This window comes from Argopecten irradians, chromosome 15 (genome assembly GCF_041381155.1).
Source record: "Argopecten irradians isolate NY chromosome 15, Ai_NY, whole genome shotgun sequence".
NCBI lineage: Eukaryota > Metazoa > Mollusca > Bivalvia > Pectinida > Pectinidae > Argopecten > Argopecten irradians.
In genome coordinates, this window is record NC_091148.1 from 3995677 (window position 1) to 4018303 (window position 22627).

Consider the following 22627-nt stretch of genomic DNA (forward strand, 5'->3'; position numbering starts at 1 on the left):
CACTTCTATGACCTAACTTCCGGTTGTTTACATGCTTGCTGTGGAAAACATATTTCATAATATTAGTGTTTATTCGATGTGTTTAAGGTAAAAAATTTGCCGCCAAATGTGTTAAAATAATGTAATGAGATGTTTAGAATAATTTTTGCTCGGTAAAAAGTAGTGTCATATCAAACAAAAGCGTTTACCGCCCACTTCCATCAATTTTATTTAGCAGCCCGAAACGTGCAATCGGCGTCACGTGCATGCATACTGAAACTGAATTAATTAATTATCATAACGTCATGAAGCTTCAATGCTACGAGGGGTATTAAAAAAAGCAAAATGGTACATCATTACAAATCAGCAAACGTCAGGCCGAAGAGTTGCAGATAATTTTTTTCTTCTAAAAACTTGCTTCAAAATCTGCCTTCAAATTCAATTTATGGAATTATTGATAATGTCAGTTACTAATGAATGATTAATTCATTATAGATGCAAAATCTCGTGGTATTTCAACATGAAATTGTTACCAAATGAAAATATAAGCATTGAAAGTCTTTCAGTTGGCATTCATAGCTGGACTCTTCATAACCAATATGAATGCCAATTGGACAGAGGCAAATTCAACATGAAGCGCTCAATTCTTAAATGTCTGCAAATATGTTGCAACATGCCGAGGTCAGGGCCTGACCAGCCACTCGAGCGATCAGTCGATCACCCATCCAAGAGTGGGCCTTGCTCACAGTTGCCTACTACGATACACAGTATGAACACTCATCTGCACAGTCGCAAAAGCTAGCTGATCAATCTCGATTTTAAGATACCAAAACAACGGGTAAAGTACAGCTCGTTGCGGATTAGCCCCACATTCTGATGATTCTGACGTCATATTTTGACAAGATTTTTACGACGTCATAATCATCGAAATGTGGGACTAAATGATGGTAAATTGTACTTAACCCGCATAGTTTTGGTATCTCAAAATCAATATATTGATTATATATTGTATTATATTAATCAATTAATTCTTTTCAGAGAAATAAACATATTGATGACGAGACTTCAAATTACTGGGTCATACAAATTAAACACGTTCATTATGATGAAAACTTAATGAAAGGAAATAACAACTTCAGTGTAGTTTATTTTAATTCATTATAGGAAAAGAAAGTATTAAGAATGATTTTTTTGCCTGTTTTGTCAGAAGAACTTTTTATCTGTTCCAGGTAAAGGATGCGTGCAGGCTGACATCATTCAACAGCAATGGGGAAAGACAAGAACATCCTGTACCTTGGAAACCTTCGTAGAGATCTGCCTCTTATAGAGCTGAAAAACAATCTTTTGGAACTCTTCTGTAATTACATTGGTGTTGTTGTAGACTGGAATGACATTGACATTAAAAAAGGTAAACAGGCTTGGTTCGCATTCGTAGATCTCCACGACGAAGGTGAGGCTTCGGAAACACTTGAGGAACTTGCGTCCTGGGAAAACCGTCGTAACCTTCGATATAATTTCACTTACATAGTACAGCCGTATGAGTCTCTAACTGTTGATTATAAAAAGGTGAAAAAGCCAAGGAAAATCAAGAAGAAGCCTAAAGCTGAAGAACTGATTGATGATCATTCACCGTCAGGCTCCAGAAATAACAACGCTGTTGGAAAAGATGACAGCAAAGATGCGAAAGCGCAATCTGCTGTGAAAAAATCTGATGGACCTGTGTCAAACAATGACAAAAAAGGAATGGCAAAGCAAAGTGACAAAGATGGAGAAAAGACTCCAAGTCATTCAAAGCCAAAGACTACAACCAGTAAAACAGAAGGGCTGGAAACTGCGAGAGCTGGTTTAGCAAACTTAAGTCTCAGTGAAAATCACTGCTCAACTTCAACCTCCATGACCGGCTGTCCAGCGGTCAAAGGGTCTCTTGCTGCGACTTCCACCACTGGACTTGTACAGACGTTCAGGCGCCACTACATTATTGACCAGAAAATGGGACCAGAGACGCGGAGTAGAGAGTATAAACTGGGCTCTGGTAACTATATGAAGAAACAGCTGAACAAGGACGTAGGGAAGTATGTGTGTGGCTTCCTCAATAGCAGAGAGGCAGGGTCTTTGATGATCGGTGTTAATGATTCGGGTAAGTATTTGGTATACTTTACTCATTAACAATTGACTAGAAATAGTATAACTGTAAAATTTTGGAGCGGTGGTCGGGCATTATTATTCGATTGTCGCATATTATCTGTTGTCGATCGATGATCAGTGTTCTCCCCAGGCCCTTTCCGCATAACGGTCCCGTTACGTGGAAATTTTTAGCCGTTGCACACGAATTTCTTCCGTAGCGCACTTTCGGCCTCCCGTTGCACATCAATAAATCAGACCCCCATTTTCTCTAAGTAGGTCTACTGAATATAAACCTCATAATAAATCCCTCCTGCTACCTAACAAGTAGTATTCTTATAAATTTACGGTGTCTGTCATGCTGCTATGCCATGGGATTGGGTCCATTTTTACGACCGTGACCGTGTTGATTACTTGTGATCCGCAGGGGTGTCCTGCCAGATTGTACTGTTAAATTGCATTGATAAGTAAACAAAAGAGGTGTGACTAGTCCCTAACCAAGACCTCACTTGTTCTATTTAGCAGTCTGGGGATATAGGTCAGCTAGAGAGAGGAGAAATAACTGATCAAATCACTTTCAATCATGTGAGCTACGGCGACGTAACTGAAGTGCAGCACATCGGCAGTTTAGGAAACAAACTGACACCTTTTCAACAGATGTTTTGATTATAGCTAGTGAGCATCATCCCAAAAACAAACATTGCCTGCAATTGTAAATGATGTACTCATGTTTTTAATGTAATATACTGCTGAAAGATACCACAAACTTTGCAACCGAAATGGCCGCCATTTTGGTGTTAGGTAATTGTAATAATAGAGCCAGCTGGGTGTAAGAAATCCGGATTTGAAAAAATTTCCAAAATTTGTAAATTTTAAGCATAATTGGATGATAATAAACATGTCATACAAGTCACACAACAAGTGTACAGATATGTGTTATAAAAGACTTAAATTTTAACAATGATTTTTTATCTCTTTCAAAAGTTACATTTACAGTACCATACAGTAACTACAGTCTGTTTTAAATATTTTAAATACACAAACAGTGATTGGTGCATAATCCCATAATAATCTAGAATTGTGAAACACATTAAAATAATTTTAATTTAAATTTTTTTAAATAATTCTAATAATTTTTAAATGCAATTATTTTAATCTGGATTCAGTAAATGTGACAGTGAGATCAAAATGTTATTATTTTCTGTTATTTTTATTTTAATTATAACACTAGGTCATTATAATTAATTGTGGCACAAAAAAGATCGCGCTGCGCCGCGCAGTTTGCAACGGGAAAAAAATTACCATAGCGCAGTGAAAAAATCCTGGGGAGAACACTGATGATAGTTACCTATTACAATAATCAATTGCTGTATTGAAATCAATCCTCGGTAACCCATCTAGTAGAACGCAACTTGACATTTTCCACTCAAATGCTAAAAGGGATGCTGCTCAAATCAACACTGCACAGTCATACTTGTGGTGTTGTTATTAATGTGGTGAAATATCTTCATAAACTTTCAAATATATAAGATTTTGGCTGGTCAACCCTCGGTAAGACTTATGCTAACCAGCCAAAATCTTACGCTCAATTTGAGATATCCCTGTTAACTTCACCGACCCATGTAAGATTCTATAATCAAAATTGCAGAGTATTATTACCATTCCTTATTGTCTATTCATAATATATTTCCCCACACACTTTATGAGCAGGTCTTACTGATACTTGTTTTATATTTACATTTTAAAAATTAAAAGCCTTGTTAGTTTAGGTATACATGTGACTTAAATGCTGTTAAGTGGGTTTTGCTGATGTTAAATAGAAATGATATTGAACAGTTTAGGTATACATGTGACTTCAATGCTGTTAAGTGGGTTTTGCTGATGTTAAATAGAAATAATATTGAACAGTTTAGGTATACATGTGACTTCAATGCTGTTAAGTGGGTTTTGCTGATATTAAATAGAAATTATAGTGAACTAACTGCTTGTTACCAAATATTTATATTTTGCGTTTTACCAGGTCATGTGAAAGGAGTGGAGTGTAGCCAGTCACAGGAAGATAAAGTCAGACTGGACATTGACATGGCCATTAAAACAATCAACCCTGCCATCTTTCCTAACATGTACACTGTGGAATTTGTTCCGGTCCTAATCAACTCTTTACAATCAGGTAAGTACCATCTAGCTGTCTGATATCATTGAAAATTATGCATTTTGAATTTGATTTAAAGGATTTGTGCAGTCAAAAATGATAATTTCAGTTTATGCTAGAAATGGCTTTATTAGCATGTATAGACACCTCTCTGTGTCGCGCGCGACTGGAATAACCTGTAAGCCGTCGATATCGAGGTTAAATTTTCTGACTGCCCGATTATGCATATTTTCTAGCCCTAAACCGGAAGTGACGTTATGATAGTCCGTAGTTAATAGCTGTGCTATAACTGATATGCTATCACTTGTATCGTTTCAACATGTGGTAGAAAGAATTTATTTTTGATATTATAAAAAATATTGAGATATTAAGCAAAACAAACAAATTATTTTTTTCAGACCGTGCGGTTGCTTTCAAATTTTAATCGATATACAAGTAGATATACCGATATATATATTATATAATTAGCCATGCCTTTGGTTTGATGGTTATGTATTACCTAGAACAGGATGTTGTTACCTGTACACAACGCCATTTATCGAACTCACCAGTAATTACCTGGCCGCGGGCAATTGGATTGTGATTTGAATTATGGAAACCCCGTACCTCTATGCTCAAGGGTATTTATTGTCGCCTCCATTTTTAAAAATAAGAAGTAAAAGCAAATGGAAATAAGATATCCCTGATCATACCTAGGAATATATATTACATATATATATATATATGTCGTACACAGGTAAAACAATAATGGAATTTGACTTATTCAGAAACAAAAGTGGTTCTAAGAATTATTTCAACTAAAGGTTTAACCTTAAAAATTATTCCAGTCAAGCACTGTAATTACGGAATCGTAGCATATAGCAATCTTCCTTAATTTCTAAGGTATTAGTAAGTTCTAAGTATGTAATTTCACCATTTCGAATCTACGTGTATAGTCATACAGGAAGGGTTACAGCATAACCACACTAAATATACGTATCTAAATATCAATAAGTATATATTAAATAATGCCTGTATACATTTCATTTTAACACTTTATGTGGTTACTTTTTGGATTATATGATAAATGTTCATATATTATACTATATAAATCTTGGTATGATATACAAAAGGATCGATAATGAATATACTATTTTAAGGAATGAGATTTAGTATAATTTTGAAATAATGAATTTAAATCTGCACTTATACTGTAATTCAGAAACATATATCAGAAATATCATTGATGTATTTCTGCTTTTTAGTTAACGTTATGGATAAAGTTTCTAAGACAACAATGTAGATATACATATTATTTTTGGTATAAGTTCGGTACTGTTACTCCAATATAACATAACTGAAAACCGTCAACATTTAATTTTTGCAAAAAAACTAGCTGTGCTGTGTTTGCATCATTATGGCAGACGTTTCAAATAAAAAACATGCATTCTAGATATATTTACGCTTATTTTTGTGATTTTACTCCTAAAAAGATAGTGTTAATCATACTGTTTTTTATTTCACAGAATTTTACATAATATGCTATCTAAATCCCAGTCCAGACTGATCCAAACATCATTTTGATATCACTATCAAATTGGACTGATTATCTAATCTAAAGTATATGCTTGTTTGAATGTTTGAAACGGTGTAAATGAAATGTTTTGAAACTGAAAATATCGACATCATAAAGCTAGAATAACCATTTACTCGAATAACTCAAATTGTAGATCTAACGTATACGTATATATGCTGTATACATGTATAGTACTAGGCTTACCTTGTGTAGCCGTGGACTACTATGACATCACAAGACCATGTGACCGCCTAGCTCATTATTTCTAGACCGTAGTCGACTCTACCCGTAAACCACGACCAAAAAACAATCGACAGGGCTAAAAGCTAGGCGATTCGTTGGGTGGAACTTGATTTTTCATTTATCCAAAACAATATCCTGTGGTATTATCAAAAACAATTTTTGGCTGCACAAATCCTTTAAAAATAGACGTGCTTGTCTCTTTTTACAGAGCCACCGTTGTTCGTGCTGGAGATAACTGTCAAGTCTATAGACGATACAGATGTACTGTATGCCACGTGTGGTGACGTGTACGTCCGGCGGGACGGCAGTGTCCAGGGGCCACTAAAGGGAGCAGAAATCCAGGAATGGACTAGACAGGTTAGCTAGGCTATATATATAGGCTAATATTTAGGTATCAAACATGTTACGGTACATTGATAATGAGAACAGATTAGCTAGGCTGTACATGTTACGGTACATAATGAGAACAGATTAGCTAGGCTGTACATGTTACAGTACATAATGAGAACAGATTAGCTAGGCTGTACATGTTACGGTACATAATGAGAACAGATTAGCTAGGCTGTACATGTTACGGTACATTGATAATGAGAACAGATTAGCTAGGCTGTACATGTTACGGTACATAATGAGAACAGATTAGCTAGGCTGTACATGTTACGGTACATTGATAATGAGAACAGATTAGCTAGGCTGTACATGTTACGGTACATAATGAGAACAGATTAGCTAGGCTGTACATGTTACGGTACATTGATAATGAGAACAGATTAGCTAGGCTGTACATGTTACGGTACATAATGAGAACAGATTAGCTAGGCTGTACATGTTACGGTACATAATGAGAACAGATTAGCTAGGCTGTACATGTTACGGTACATAATGAGAACAGATTAGCTAGGCTGTACATGTTACAGTACATAATGAGAACAGATTAGCTAGGCTGTACATGTTACGGTACATAATGAGAACAGATTAGCTAGGCTGTACATGTTACGGTACATAATGAGAACAGATTAGCTAGGCTGTACATGTTACGGTACATAATGAGAACAGATTAGCTAGGCTGTACATGTTACAGTACATAATGAGAACAGATTAGCTAGGCTGTACATGTTACGGTACATAATGAGAACAGATTAGCTAGGCTGTACATGTTAGGGTACATAATGAGAACAGATTAGCTAGGCTGTACATGTTACGGTACATAATGAGAACAGATTAGCTAGGCTGTACATGTTACGGTACATAATGAGAACAGATTAGCTAGGCTGTACATGTTACGGTACATTGATAATGAGAACAGATTAGCTAGGCTGTACATGTTACAGTACATTGATAATGAGAACAGATTAGCTAGGCTGTACATGTTACGGTACATAATGAGAACAGATTAGCTAGGCTGTACATGTTACGGTACATAATGAGAACAGATTAGCTAGGCTGTACATGTTACGGTACATTGATAATGAGAACAGATTAGCTAGGCTGTACATGTTACGGTACATAATGAGAACAGATTAGCTAGGCTGTACATGTTACGGTACATAATGAGAACAGATTAGCTAGGCTGTACATGTTACGGTACATTGATAATGAGAACAGATTAGCTAGGCTGTACATGTTACGGTACATTGATAATGAGAACAGATTAGCTAGGCTGTACATGTTACGGTACATAATGAGAACAGATTAGCTAGGCTGTACATGTTACGGTACATAATGAGAACAGATTAGCTAGGCTGTACATGTTACGGTACATAATGAGAACAGATTAGCTAGGCTGTACATGTTACGTACATTGATAATGAGAACAGATTAGCTAGGCTGTACATGTTACGGTACATAATGAGAACAGATAGCTAGGCTGTACATGTTACGGTACATATAATGAGAACAGATTAGCTAGGCTGTACATGTTACGGTACATAATAAGAACAGATTAGCTAGGCTGTACATGTTACGGTACATTGATAATGAGAACAGATTAGCTAGGCTGTACATGTTACGGTACATTGATAATGAGAACAGATTAGCTAGGCTGTACATGTTACGGTACATTGATAATGAGAACAGATTAGCTAGGCTGTACATGTTACGGTACATTGATAATGAGAACAGATTAGCTAGGCTGTACATGTTACGGTACATATAATGAGAACAGATTAGCTAGGCTGTACATGTTACGGTACATTAATGAGAACAGATTAGCTAGGCTGTACATGTTACAGTACATTGATAATGAGAACAGATTAGCTAGGCTGTACATGTTACGGTACATAATGAGAACAGATTAGCTAGGCTGTACATGTTACGGTACATAATGAGAACAGATTAGCTAGGCTGTACATGTTACGGTACATAATGAGAACAGATTAGCTAGGCTGTACATGTTACGGTACATAATGAGAACAGATTAGCTAGGCTGTACATGTTACGGTACATAATGAGAACAGATTAGCTAGGCTGTACATGTTACGGTACATAATGAGAACAGATTAGCTAGGCTGTACATGTTACAGTACATTGATAATGAGAACAGATTAGCTAGGCTGTACATGTTACGGTACATAATGAGAACAGATTAGCTAGGCTGTACATGTTACGGTACATAATGAGAACAGATTAGCTAGGCTGTACATGTTACGGTACATGATAATGAGAACAGATTAGCTAGGCTGTACATGTTACGGTACATAATGAGAACAGATTAGCTAGGCTGTACATGTTACGGTACATAATGAGAACAGATTAGCTAGGCTGTACATGTTACGGTACATTGATAATGAGAACAGATTAGCTAGGCTGTACATGTTACGGTACATAATGAGAAACAGATTAGCTAGGCTGTACATGTTACGGTACATAATGAGAACAGATTAGCTAGGCTGTACATGTTACGGTACATTGATAATGAGAACAGATTAGCTAGGCTGTACATGTTACGGTACATAATGAGAACAGATTAGCTAGGCTGTACATGTTACGGTACATAATGAGAACAGATTAGCTAGGCTGTACATGTTACGGTACATTGATAATGAGAACAGATTAGCTAGGCTGTACATGTTACGGTACATAATGAGAACAGATTAGCTAGGCTGTACATGTTACGGTACATAATGAGAACAGATTAGCTAGGCTGTACATGTTACAGTACATTGATAATGAGAACAGATTAGCTAGGCTGTACATGTTACGGTACATAATGAGAACAGATTAGCTAGGCTGTACATGTTACAGTACATTGATAATGAGAACAGATTAGCTAGGCTGTACATGTTACGGTACATAATGAGAACAGATTAGCTAGGCTGTACATGTTACAGTACATAATGAGAACAGATTAGCTAGGCTGTACATGTTACGGTACATTGATAATGAGAACAGATTAGCTAGGCTGTACATGTTACGGTACATAATGAGAACAGATTAGCTAGGCTGTACATGTTACAGTACATTGATAATGAGAACAGATTAGCTAGGCTGTACATGTTACAGTACATAATGAGAACAGATTAGCTAGGCTGTACATGTTACAGGGTACATAATGAGAACAGATTAGCTAGGCTGTACATGTTACAGTACATTGATAATGAGAACAGATTAGCTAGGCTGTACATGTTACAGTACATAATGAGAACAGATTAGCTAGGCTGTACATGTTAGGGTACATAATGAGAACAGATTAGCTAGGCTGTACATGTTACAGTACATTGATAATGAGAACAGATTAGCTAGGCTGTACATGTTACGGTACATTAATGAGAACAGATTAGCTAGGCTGTACATGTTACAGTACATAATGAGAACAGATTAGCTAGGCTGTACATGTTACGTACATAATGAGAACAGATTAGCTAGGCTGTACATGTTAAGTACATGATAATGAGAACAGATTAGCTAGGCTGTACATGTTACAGTACATAATGAGAACAGATTAGCTAGGCTGTACATGTTAGGTACATAATGAGAACAGATTAGCTAGGCTGTACATGTTACAGTACATAATGAAACGATTATAACATAGAACAGATTAGCTAGGCTGTACATGTTACAGTACATGATAATGAGAACAGATTAGCTAGGCTGTACATGTTACAGGTACATAATGAGAACAGATTAGCTAGGCTGTACATGTTACGGTACATAATGAGAACAGATTAGCTAGGCTGTACATGTTACAGTACATTGATAATGAGAACAGATTAGCTAGGCTGTACATGTTACAGTACATAATGAGAACAGATTAGCTAGGCTGTACATGTTACGGTACATTGATAATGAGAACAGATTAGCTAGGCTGTACATGTTACGGTACATTGATAATGAGAACAGATTAGCTAGGCTGTACATGTTACAGTACATAATGAGAACAGATTAGCTAGGCTGTACATGTTACAGTACATAATGAGAACAGATTAGCTAGGCTGTACATGTTACGGTACATTGATAATGAGAACAGATTAGCTAGGCTGTACATGTTACAGTACATTGATAATGAGAACAGATTAGCTAGGCTGTACATGTTACGGTACATAATGAGAACAGATTAGCTAGGCTGTACATGTTACAGGTACATAATGAGAACAGATTAGCTAGGCTGTACATGTTTACGGTACATAATGAGAACAGATTAGCTAGGCTGTACATGTTACAGTACATAATGAGAACAGATTAGCTAGGCTGTACATGTTACGTAATTGATAATGAGAACAGATTAGCTAGGCTGTACATGTTACGGTACATAATGAGAACAGATTAGCTAGGCTGTACATGTTACGGTACATAATGAGAACAGATTAGCTAGGCTGTACATGTTACAGTACATTGATAATGAGAACAGATTAGCTAGGCTGTACATGTTACGGTACATTGATAATGAGAACAGATTAGCTAGGCTGTACATGTTACGGTACATTGATAATGAGAACAGATTAGCTAGGCTGTACATGTTACAGTACATAATGAGAACAGATTAGCTAGGCTGTACATGTTACAGTACATAATGAGAACAGATTAGCTAGGCTGAGTACATGTTACGTACATTAGTACATTGATAATGAGAACAGATTAGCTAGGCTGTACATGTTACGGTACATTGATAATGAGAACAGATTAGCTAGGCTGTAATGTTGTACATAATGAGAACAGATTAGCTAGGCTGTACATGTTACGGTACATTGATAATGAGAACAGATTAGCTAGGCTGTACATGTTACGGTACATGATAATGAGAACAGATTAGCTAGGCTGTACATGTTACGTACATAATGAGAACAGATTAGCTAGGCTGTACATGTTACGGTACATTGATAATGAGAACAGATTAGCTAGGCTGTACATGTTACGGTACATGATAATGAGAACAGATTAGCTAGGCTGTACATGTTACGGTACATTGATAATGAGAACAGATTAGCTAGGCTGTACATGTTACAGTACATAATGAGAACAGATTAGCTAGGCTGTACATGTTACGGTACATAATGAGAACAGATTAGCTAGGCTGTACATGTTACAGTACATTGATAATGAGAACAGATTAGCTAGCTGTACATGTTAGGTAATGAGAACAGTTAGTGTACTGTAGGTACATGTGAGAACAGATTAGCTAGGCTGTACATGTTAGGGTACATAATGAGAACAGATTAGCTAGGCTGTACATGTTACGGTACATAATGAGAACAGATTAGCTAGGCTGTACATGTTACGGTACATAATGAGAACAGATTAGCTAGGCTGTACATGTTACGGTACATAATGAGAACAGATTAGCTAGGCTGTACATGTTACGGTACATAATGAGAACAGATTAGCTAGGCTGTACATGTTACGGTACATAATGAGAACAGATTAGCTAGGCTGTACATGTTACGGTACATAATGAGAACAGATTAGCTAGGCTGTACATGTTACGGTACATAATGAGAACAGATTAGCTAGGCTGTACATGTTAGGGTACATAATGAGAACAGATTAGCTAGGCTGTACATGTTACGGTACATAATGAGAACAGATTAGCTAGGCTGTACATGTTACGGTACATAATGAGAACAGATTAGCTAGGCTGTACATGTTACGTACATTGTAATGAGAACAGATTAGCTAGGCTGTACATGTTACGGTACATAATGAGAACAGATTAGCTAGGCTGTACATGTTACAGTACATTGATAATGAGAACAGATTAGCTAGGCTGTACATGTTACTGTACATTGATAATGAGAACAGATTAGCTAGGCTGTACATGTTACTGTACATAATGAGAACAGATTAGCTAGGCTGTACATGTTACGGTACATAATGAGAACAGATTAGCTAGGCTGTACATGTTACAGTACATAATGAGAACAGATTAGCTAGGCTGTACATGTTACAGTACATTGATAATGAGAACAGATTAGCTAGGCTGTACATGTTACTGTACATTGATAATGAGAACAGATTAGCTAGGCTGTACATGTTACAGTACATAATGAGAACAGATTAGCTAGGCTGTACATGTTACAGTACATAATGAGAACAGATTAGCTAGGCTGTACATGTTACAGTACATTGATAATGAGAACAGATTAGCTAGGCTGTACATGTTACAGTACATTGATAATGAGAACAGATTAGCTAGGCTGTACATGTTACTGTACATTGATAATGAGAACAGATTAGCTAGGCTGTACATGTTACAGTACATAATGAGAACAGATTAGCTAGGCTGTACATGTTACAGTACATAATGAGAACAGATTAGCTAGGCTGTACATGTTACAGTACATAATGAGAACAGATTAGCTAGGCTGTACATGTTACAGTACATTGATAATGAGAACAGATTAGCTAGGCTGTACATGTTACGGTACATAATGAGAACAGATTAGCTAGGCTGTACATGTTACAGTACATAATAATGAGAACAGATTAGCTAGGCTGTACATGTTACAGTACATAATGAGAACAGATTAGCTAGGCTGTACATGTTACGGTACATAATGAGAACAGATTAGCTAGGCTGTACATGTTACAGTACATTGATAATGAGAACAGATTAGCTAGGCTGTACATGTTACAGTATTGATAATGAGAACAGATTAGCTAGGCTGTACATGTTACGGTACATAATGAGAACAGATTAGCTAGGCTGTACATGTTAGGTACATAATGAGAACAGATTAGCTAGGCTGTACATGTTACGGTAGATTGATAATGAGAACAGATTAGCTAGGCTGTACATGTTATGGTACATAATGAGAACAGATTAAGCTAGGCTGTACATGTTACGTAGTAGATTCATAATGAGAACAGATTAGCTAGGCTGTACATGTTAGGGTACATAATGAGAACAGATTAGCTAGGCTGTACATGTTACGGTAGTATTCATAATGAGAACAGATTAGCTAGGCTGTACATGTTACGGTACATGTTACGGTACATGTTGTACATAATAAGAACAGATTAGCTAGGCTGTACATGTTACGGCATAATGAGAACAGATTAGCTAGGCTGTACATGTTACACTGTATTGGTACATACTACCAGACCCTCCACACCCACCCCAGACATTGTTTGTTTGTTGTAATCCACTGTGTTTCTGTATTGTGTACTCATACTACCAGACCCTCCACACTTCCACCCCAGACTTTGTTTGTTTGTTGTAATCCACTGTGTTCTGTGATTGTGTACATACTACCAGACCCTCCACACCCACTGCCCCAGACATTGTTTGTTTGTTGTAATCCACTGTGGTTTCTGTATTGTGTACACTACCCAGACCCTGTACATACTTACCAGTGCCCTCCACACACCAACAGGTATCCATTGTGTTCTGTATTGAGTACATAATACCTAGACTCTATCTTTGTTTGTTTGTTGTTGTAATCCACTGTGTTCTGTATTGTGTACATACTACCAGACCCTCCACACCACCCCAGACTTTGTTTGTTTGTTGTAATCCACTGTGTTCTGTATTGTGTACATACTAAACCTACCAGACCCTCCATATACACCCACCCCAGACATTGTTTGTTTGTTGTATCCACTGTGTTCTGTATTGTGTACATACTACCAGACCCTCCACACCCACCCAGACTTTGTTTGTTTGTTGTAATCCACTGTGTTCTGTATTGTGTACATACTACCAGGACCCTCCACACCCACCCCAGACATTGTTTGTTTGTTGTAATCCACTGTGTTCTTGTATTGTGTACATACTACCAGACCCTCCACACCCACCCCAGACTTTGTTTGTTTGTTGTAATCCACTGTGTTCTGTATTGTGTACATACTACCAGACCCTCCACACCCACCCCAGACTTTGTTTGTTTGTTGTAATCCACTGTGTTCTGTATTGTGTACATACTACCAGACCCTCCACACCCACCCCAGACATTGTTTGTTTGTTGTAATCCACTGTGTTCTGTATTGTGTACATACTACCAGACCCTCCACACCCACCCCAGACATTGTTTGTTTGTTGTAATCCACTGTGTTCTGTATTGTGTACATACTACCAGACCCTCCACACCCACCCCAGACTTTGTTTGTTTGTTGTAATCCACTGTGTTCTGTATTGTGTACATACTACCAGACCCTCCACACCCACCCCAGACATTGTTTGTTTGTTGTAATCCACTGTGTTCTGTATTGTGTACATACTACCAGACCCTCCACACCCACCCCAGACTTTGTTTGTTTGTTGTAATCCACTGTGTTCTGTATTGTGTACATACTACCAGACCCTCCACACCCACCCCAGACATTGTTTGTTGTAATCCACTGTGTTCTGTATTGTGTACATACTACCAGACCCTCCACACCCACCCCAGACTTTGTTTGTTTGTTGTAATCCACTGTGTTCTGTATTGTGTACATACTACCAGACTCTCCACACCCACCCCAGACATTGTTTGTTTGTTGTAATCCACTGTGTTCTGTATTGTGTACATACTACCAGACCCTCCACACCCACCCCAGACTTTGTTTGTTTGTTGTACTCCACTGTGTTCTGTATTGTGTACATACTACCAGACCCTCACACACCCACCCCAGACATTGTTTGTTTGTTGTAATCCACTGTGTTCTGTATTGTGTACATACTACCAGACCCTCCACACCCACCCCAGACTTTGTTTGTTTGTTGTAATCCACTGTGTTCTGTATTGTGTACATACTACCAGACCCTCCACACCCACCCCAGACATGTTTGTTTGTTGTAATCCACTGTGTTCTGTATTGTGTACATACTACCAGACCTCCACACCCACCCCAGACATTGTTTGTTGTAATCCACTGTGTTCTGTATTGTGTACATACTACCAGACCCTCCACACCCACCCCAGACTTTGTTTGTTTGTTGTAATCCACTGTGTTCTGTATTGTGTACATACTACCAGACCCTCCACACCCACCCCAGACTTTGTTTGTTTGTTGTAATCCACTGTGTTCTGTATTGTGTACATACTACCAGACCCTCCACACCCACCCCAGACTTTGTTTGTTTGTTGTAATCCACTGTGTTCTGTATTGTGTACATACTACCAGACCCTCCACACCCACCCCAGACTTTGTTTGTTTGTTGTAATCCACTGTGTTCTGTATTGTGTACATACTACCAGACCCTCCACACCCACCCCAGACTTTGTTTGTTTGTTGTAATCCACTGTGTTCTGTATTGTGTACATACTACCAGACCCTCCACACCCACCCCAGACTTTGTTTGTTTGTTGTAATCCACTGTGTTCTGTATTGTGTACATACTACCAGACCCTCCCACACCCACCCCAGACTTTGTTTGTTTGTTGTAATCCACTGTGTTCTGTATTGTGTACATACTACCAGACCCTCCACACCCACCCCAGACTTTGTTTGTTTGTTGTAATCCACTGTGTTCTGTATTGTGTACATACTACCAGACCCTCCACACCCACCCCAGACTTTGTTTGTTTGTTGTAATCCACTGTGTTCTGTATTGTGTACATACTACCAGACCCTCCACACCCACCCAGACTTTGTTTGTTTGTTGTAATCCACTGTGTTCTGTATTGTGTACATACTACCAGACCCTCCACACCCACCCCAGACTTTGTTTGTTTGTTGTAATCCACTGTGTTCTGTATTGTGTACATACTACCAGACCCTCCACACCCACCCCAGACTTTGTTTGTTTGTTGTAATCCACTGTGTTCTGTATTGTGTACATACTACCAGACCCTCCACACCCACCCCAGACTTTGTTTGTTTGTTGTAATCCACTGTGTTCTGTATTGTGTACATACTACCAGACCCTCCACACCCACCCAGACTTTGTTTGTTTGTTGTAATCCACTGTGTTCTGTATTGTGTACATACTACCAGACCCTCCACACCCACCCCAGACTTTGTTTGTTTGTTGTAATCCACTGTGTTCTGTATTGTGTACATACTACCAGACCCTCCACACCCACCCCAGACTTTGTTTGTTTGTTGTAATCCACTGTGTTCTGTATTGTGTACATACTACCAGACCCTCCACACCCACCCCAGACTTTGTTTGTTTGTTGTAATCCACTGTGTTCTGTATTGTGTACATACTACCAGACCCTCCACACCCACCCCAGACATTGTTTGTTGTAATCCACTGTGTTCTGTATTGTGTACATACTACCAGACCCTCCACACCCACCCCAGACTTTGTTTGTTTGTTGTAATCCACTGTGTTCTGTATTGTGTACATACTACCAGACCCTCCACACCCACCCCAGACTTTGTTTGTTTGTTGTAATCCACTGTGTTCTGTATTGTGTACATACTACCAGACTTGTTGTTGTGCCTGTGTTCTGTATTGTGTACATACACCAGACCCTCCACACCCACCCCAGACTTTGTTTGTTGTAATCCACTGTGTTCTGTATTGTGTACATACTACCAGACCCTCCACACCCACCCCAGACTTTGTTGTAATCCACTGTGTTCTGTATTGTGTACATACTACCAGACCCTCCACACCCACCCCAGACTTTGTTTGTTTGTTGTAATCCACTGTGTTCTGTATTGTGTACATACTACCAGACCCTCCACACCCACCCCAGACTTTGTTTGTTTGTTGTAATCCACTGTGTTCTGTATTGTGTACATACTACCAGACCCTCCACACCCACCCCAGACTTTGTTTGTTTGTTGTAATCCACTGTGTTCTGTATTGTGTACATACTACCAGACCCTCCACACCCACCCCAGACTTTGTTTGTTTGTTGTAATCCACTGTGTTCTGTATTGTGTACATACTACCAGACCCTCCACACCCACCCCAGACTTTGTTTGTTTGTTGTAATCCACTGTGTTCTGTATTGTGTACATACTACCAGACCCTCCACACCCACCCCAGACTTTGTTTGTTTGTTGTAATCCACTGTGTTCTGTATTGTGTACATACTACCAGACCCTCCACACCCACCCAGACTTTGTTTGTTTGTTGTAATCCACTGTGTTCTGTATTGTGTACATACTACCAGACCCTCCACACCCACCCCAGACTTTGTTTGTTTGTTGTAATCCACTGTGTTCTGTATTGTGTACATACTACCAGACCCTCCACACCCACCCCAGACATTGTTTGTTTGTTGTAATCCACTGTGTTCTGTATTGTGTACATACTACCAGACCCTCCACACCCACCCCAGACTTTGTTTGTTTGTTGTAATCCACTGTGTTCTGTATTGTGTACATACTACCAGACCCTCCACACCCACCCCAGACTTTGTTTGTTTGTTGTAATCCACTGTGTTCTGTATTGTGTACATACTACCAGACCCTCCACACCCACCCCAGACTTTGTTTGTTTGTTGTAATCCACTGTGTTCTGTATTGTGTACATACTACCAGACCCTCCACACCCACCCCAGACTTTGTTTGTTTGTTGTAATCCACTGTGTTCTGTATTGTGTACATACTACCAGACCCTCCACACCCACCCCAGACTTTGTTTGTTTGTTGTAATCCACTGTGTTCTGTATTGTGTACATACTACCAGACCCTCCACACCCACCCCAGACTTTGTTTGTTTGTTGTAATCCACTGTGTTCTGTATTGTGTACATACTACCAGACCCTCCACCCACACCCACCCCACTTTGTTTGTTTGTTGTATCCACTGTGTTCTGTATTGTGTACATACTACCAGACCCTCCACACCCACCCCAGACTTTGTTTGTTTGTTGTAATCCACTGTGTTCTGTATTGTGTACATACTACCAGACCCTCCACACCCACCCCAGACTTTGTTTGTTTGTTGTAATCCACTGTGTTCTGTATTGTGTACATACTACCAGACCCTCCACACCCACCCCAGACTTTGTTTGTTTGTTGTAATCCACTGTGTTCTGTATTGTGTACATACTACCAGACCCTCCACACCCACCCCAGACTTTGTTTGTTTGTTGTAATCCACTGTGTTCTGTATTGTGTACATACTACCAGACCCTCCACACCCACCCCAGACTTTGTTTGTTTGTTGTAATCCAATGTGTTCTGTGATTGTGTACATACTACCAGACCCTCCACACCCACCCCAGACATTGTTTGTTTGTTGTAATCCACTGTGTTCTGTATTGTGTACATACTACCAGACCCTCCACACCCACCCCAGACTTTGTTTGTTTGTTGTAATCCACTGTGTTCTGTATTGTGTACATACTACCAGACCCTCCACACCCACCCCAGACTTTGTTTGTTTGTTGTAACTCCACTGTGTTCTGTGATTGTGTACATACTACCAGACCCTCACACCCACCCCAGACTTTGTTTGTTTGTTGTAATCCACTGTGTTCTGTATTGTGTACATACTACCAGACCCTCCACACCCACCCCAGACTTTGTTTGTTTGTTGTATCCACTGTGTTCTGTATTGTGTACATACTACCAGACTCTCCACACCCACCCCAGACTTTGTTTGTTTGTTGTAATCCACTGTGTTCTGTATTGTGTACATACTACCAGACCCTCCACACCCACCCCAGACTTTGTTTGTTTGTTGTAATCCACTGTGTTCTGTATTGTGTACATACTACCAGACCCTCCACACCCACCCCAGACATTGTTTGTTTGTTGTAATCCACTGTGTTCTGTATTGTGTACATACTACCAGACCCTCCACACCCACCCCAGACATTGTTTGTTTGTTGAACTCCACTGTGTTCTGTATTGTGTGCATACTACCAGACCCTCCACACCCACCCCAGACTTTGTTTGTTTGTTGTACTCCACTGTGTTCTGTATTGTGTACATACTACCAGACCCTCCACACCCACCCCAGACATTGTTTGTTTGTTGTAATCCAATGTGTTCTGTGATTGTGTACATACTACCAGACCCTCCACACCCACCCCAGACTTTGTTTGTTTGTTGTACTCCACTGTGTTCTGTATTGTGTGCATGCTACAAAGCCCTCACACCCACCGCAGACTTTGTTTGTTTGTTGTAATCCTCTGTGTTCTGTATTGTGTGCATGCTACAAAGCCCTCCACACCCACCGCAGACTTTATTTGTTTGTTGTACTCCACTGTGTTCTGTATTGTGTGCATGCTACAAAGCCCTTGACACCCACCGCAGACTTTGTTTGTTTGTTGTAATCCACTGTGTTCTGTATTGTGTGCATGCTACAAAGCCCTTGACACCCACCGCAGACTTTATTTGTTTGTTGTACTCCACTGTGTTCTGTATTGTGTGCATGCTACAAAGCCCTTGACACCCACCGCAGACTTTATTTGTTTGTTGTAATCCTCTGTGTTCTGTATTGTGTGCATGCTACAAAGCCCTTGACACCCACCGCAGACTTTATTTGTTTGTTGTAATCCTCTGTGTTCTGTATTGTGTGCATGCTACAAAGCCCTCCACACCCACCCCAGACTTTGTTTGTTTGTTGTACTCCACTGTGTTCTGTATTGTGTACATACTACCAGACCCTTGACACCCACGGCAGACTTTATTTGTTTGTTGTAATCCTCTGTGTTCTGTATTGTGTGCATGCTACAAAGCCCTCCACACCCACCGCAGACTTTATTTGTTTGTTGTACTCCACTGTGTTCTGTATTGTGTGCATGCTACAAAGCCCTTGACACCCACCGCAGACTTTGTTTGTTTGTTGTAATCCTCTGTGTTCTGTATTGTGTGCATGCTACAAAGCCCTCCACACCCACCGCAGACTTTATTTGTTTGTTGTACTCCACTGTGTTCTGTATTGTGTGCATGCTACAAAGCCCTTGACACCCACCGCAGACTTTGTTTGTTTGTTGTAATCCTCTGTGTTCTGTATTGTGTGCATGCTACAAAGCCCTTGACACCCACCGCAGACTTTATTTGTTTGTTGTAATCCTCTGTGTTCTGTATTGTGTGCATGCTACAAAGCCCTTGACACCCACCGCAGACTTTATTTGTTTGTTGTAATCCTCTGTGTTCTGTATTGTGTGCATGCTACAAAGCCCTTGACACCCACCGCAGACTTTATTTGTTTATGTTGAAGAGACATCAGAAGGAGATTCAACAGCTTCGTAAGACTGTTTTACTACAGGAAGAACGGCTGCTGAAGCAGGAACAAAAGAATAAGTCCAAAGTCTGCGTCATTTCTTGATGTTGGACGGGACCGGTTTCGTCATTTCCAAAGTTTTTCTCTATCTTTGTTTTAACATTAGTCAATGTACTTTTTGTGTCATGGTACATTGATTTTATGTACTTTTTGTGTCATGGTACATTGATTTGATGTACTTTTTGTGTGATGGTACATTGATTTCATGTACTTTTTGTGTCATGGTACATTGATTTGATGTACATTTCATGTCATGGTACAATGATTTGATGTACTTTTTGTGTCATGGTACTTTGATTTGATGTACTTTTTGTGTCATGGTACATTGATTTGATGTACTTTTTGTGTCATGGTACATTGATTTGATGTACTTTTTGTCTCATGGTACAATGATTTGATGTACTTTTTGTGTCATGGTACATTGATTTGATGTACTTTTTGTGTCATGGTACATTGATTTGATGTACATTTTATGTCATGGTACATTGATTTGATGTACTTTTTGTGTCATGGTACAATGATTTGATGTACATTTTGTGTCATGGTACATTGATTTGATGTACTTTTTGTGTCATGGTACATTGATTTGATGTACATTTTATGTCATGGTACATTAATTAGTTGTACTTTTTGTGTCATGGTACATTGATTTGATGTACTTTTTGTGTCATGGTACATTGATTTCATATACATTTTGTGTCATGTTACATTAATTTGATGTACATTTTATGTCATGGTACAATGATTTGATGTACATTTTGTATCATGGTACAATGATTTGATGTACATTTTATGTCATGGTACATTGATTTGATGTACTTTTTGTGTCATGGTACATTGATTTGATGTACTTTTTGTGTCATGGTACAATGATTTGATGTACATTTTGTCTCATGGTACAATGATTTGATGTACATTTTATGTCATGGTACATTGATTTGATGTACTTTTTGTGTCATGGTACATTGATTTGATGTACTTTTTGTGTCATGGTACATTGATTTGATGTACATTTTATGTCATGGTACAATGATTTGATGTACTTTTTGTGTCATGGTACATTGATTTGATGTACTTTTTGTGTCATGGTACATTGATTTGATGTACTTTTTGTGTCATGGTACATTAATTTGATGTACTTTTTGTGTCATGGTACATTGATTTGATGTACTTTTTGTGTCATGGGGCATTGATTTGATGTACTTTTTGTGTCATGGTACATTAATTTGATGTACTTTTTGTGTCATGGTACATTGATTTGGTGAGTCTGACATTAATGTATAAATTTGAGATATGGCCCAATGATCATGCACATGTATGTTATTAACTCATGAGGACTGAAGACACATTTAGACTAATAAGGACTGAAGACACATTTAGACTCTTCTAAATCAAAGACTAGACTAGTTCATTATGAATTTTCAGGGGAGAATGAGTTAAGTTAAAGATTAATGTTCAGGAGTGATGGGTAGGGCTAGATACAATTAAGAGCAAAACAGTATGATACCATACCGTACCAATGAAGCGATACCACCGGTCTTTTAATGATACCGATACTTTTAATGATACCGATACTTTTAATGATACCGATACTTTTGTAGAACTACACTGGTTGTCTTACATATAAATATGTAGATTTCATTCTGCATTAACATTGACAGAATAAATTGCTAGTGTTTTAAAGATTGTGTTTTTACACACAGTACCTGTCTCCTTCATTTAGTCACTTTTACATGTGGATATCCTCAGAATATTTTGTGTTTATATTTTTTTCAATAATATTTTGTGTTTATATTTTTTTCAATAAGGACGAGAGTATCAAAAGTTTTTATATAGGTACGTGTCACCGGCACTGTTAAAATAGGTACGTGTCACCGGTATTGTTAGCTCACCTGGCCCAAAGGGCCGGTGAGCTTATGTCATGGCGGCGGTCGTCCGTCCGTCCGTCCGTCCGTCCGTCCGTCAACATTTCCTTTAAATCGCTACTAGTCATAGAGTTCTGCATGGATTGTAACCAAATTTGG

The 22627-nt window shown here is 38.7% G+C and overlaps 1 protein-coding gene across 2 annotated transcripts; it reads left to right on the forward strand.

Moving 5' to 3' along the window:
• Window positions 1-22376, forward strand: LOC138309543 (uncharacterized). 2 transcript variants are annotated; one of them, XM_069250773.1, is made up of 5 exons: window positions 1-87; window positions 1209-2116; window positions 4121-4270; window positions 6259-6407; window positions 20519-22376. In XM_069250773.1, exons 2-5 carry the CDS (start codon window positions 1246-1248, stop codon window positions 20570-20572), a joined length of 1224 nt encoding a protein of 407 aa, XP_069106874.1. In that variant the 5' UTR covers window positions 1-87; window positions 1209-1245; the 3' UTR covers window positions 20573-22376. The 2 variants fall into 2 exon arrangements, with proteins under 2 accessions (XP_069106874.1, XP_069106873.1); XM_069250772.1 differs by having other exon boundaries at window positions 20541-22376.
• Window positions 22377-22627: the final 251 nt, after the last annotated feature.

Bases quoted from the DNA above. Each gene is read 5' to 3' on its own strand.
- LOC138309543 (XM_069250772.1), top strand. From the start codon at position 1,246: ATGGGGAAAGACAAGAACATCCTGTACCTTGGAAACCTTCGTAGAGAT. The intron at 4,271-6,258 runs GTAAGTACCATC...CTCTTTTTACAG, and splicing joins AATCAACTCTTTACAATCAG to AGCCACCGTTGTTCGTGCTG. The intron at 6,408-20,540 runs GTTAGCTAGGCT...TTTATGTTGAAG, and splicing joins TCCAGGAATGGACTAGACAG to AGACATCAGAAGGAGATTCA.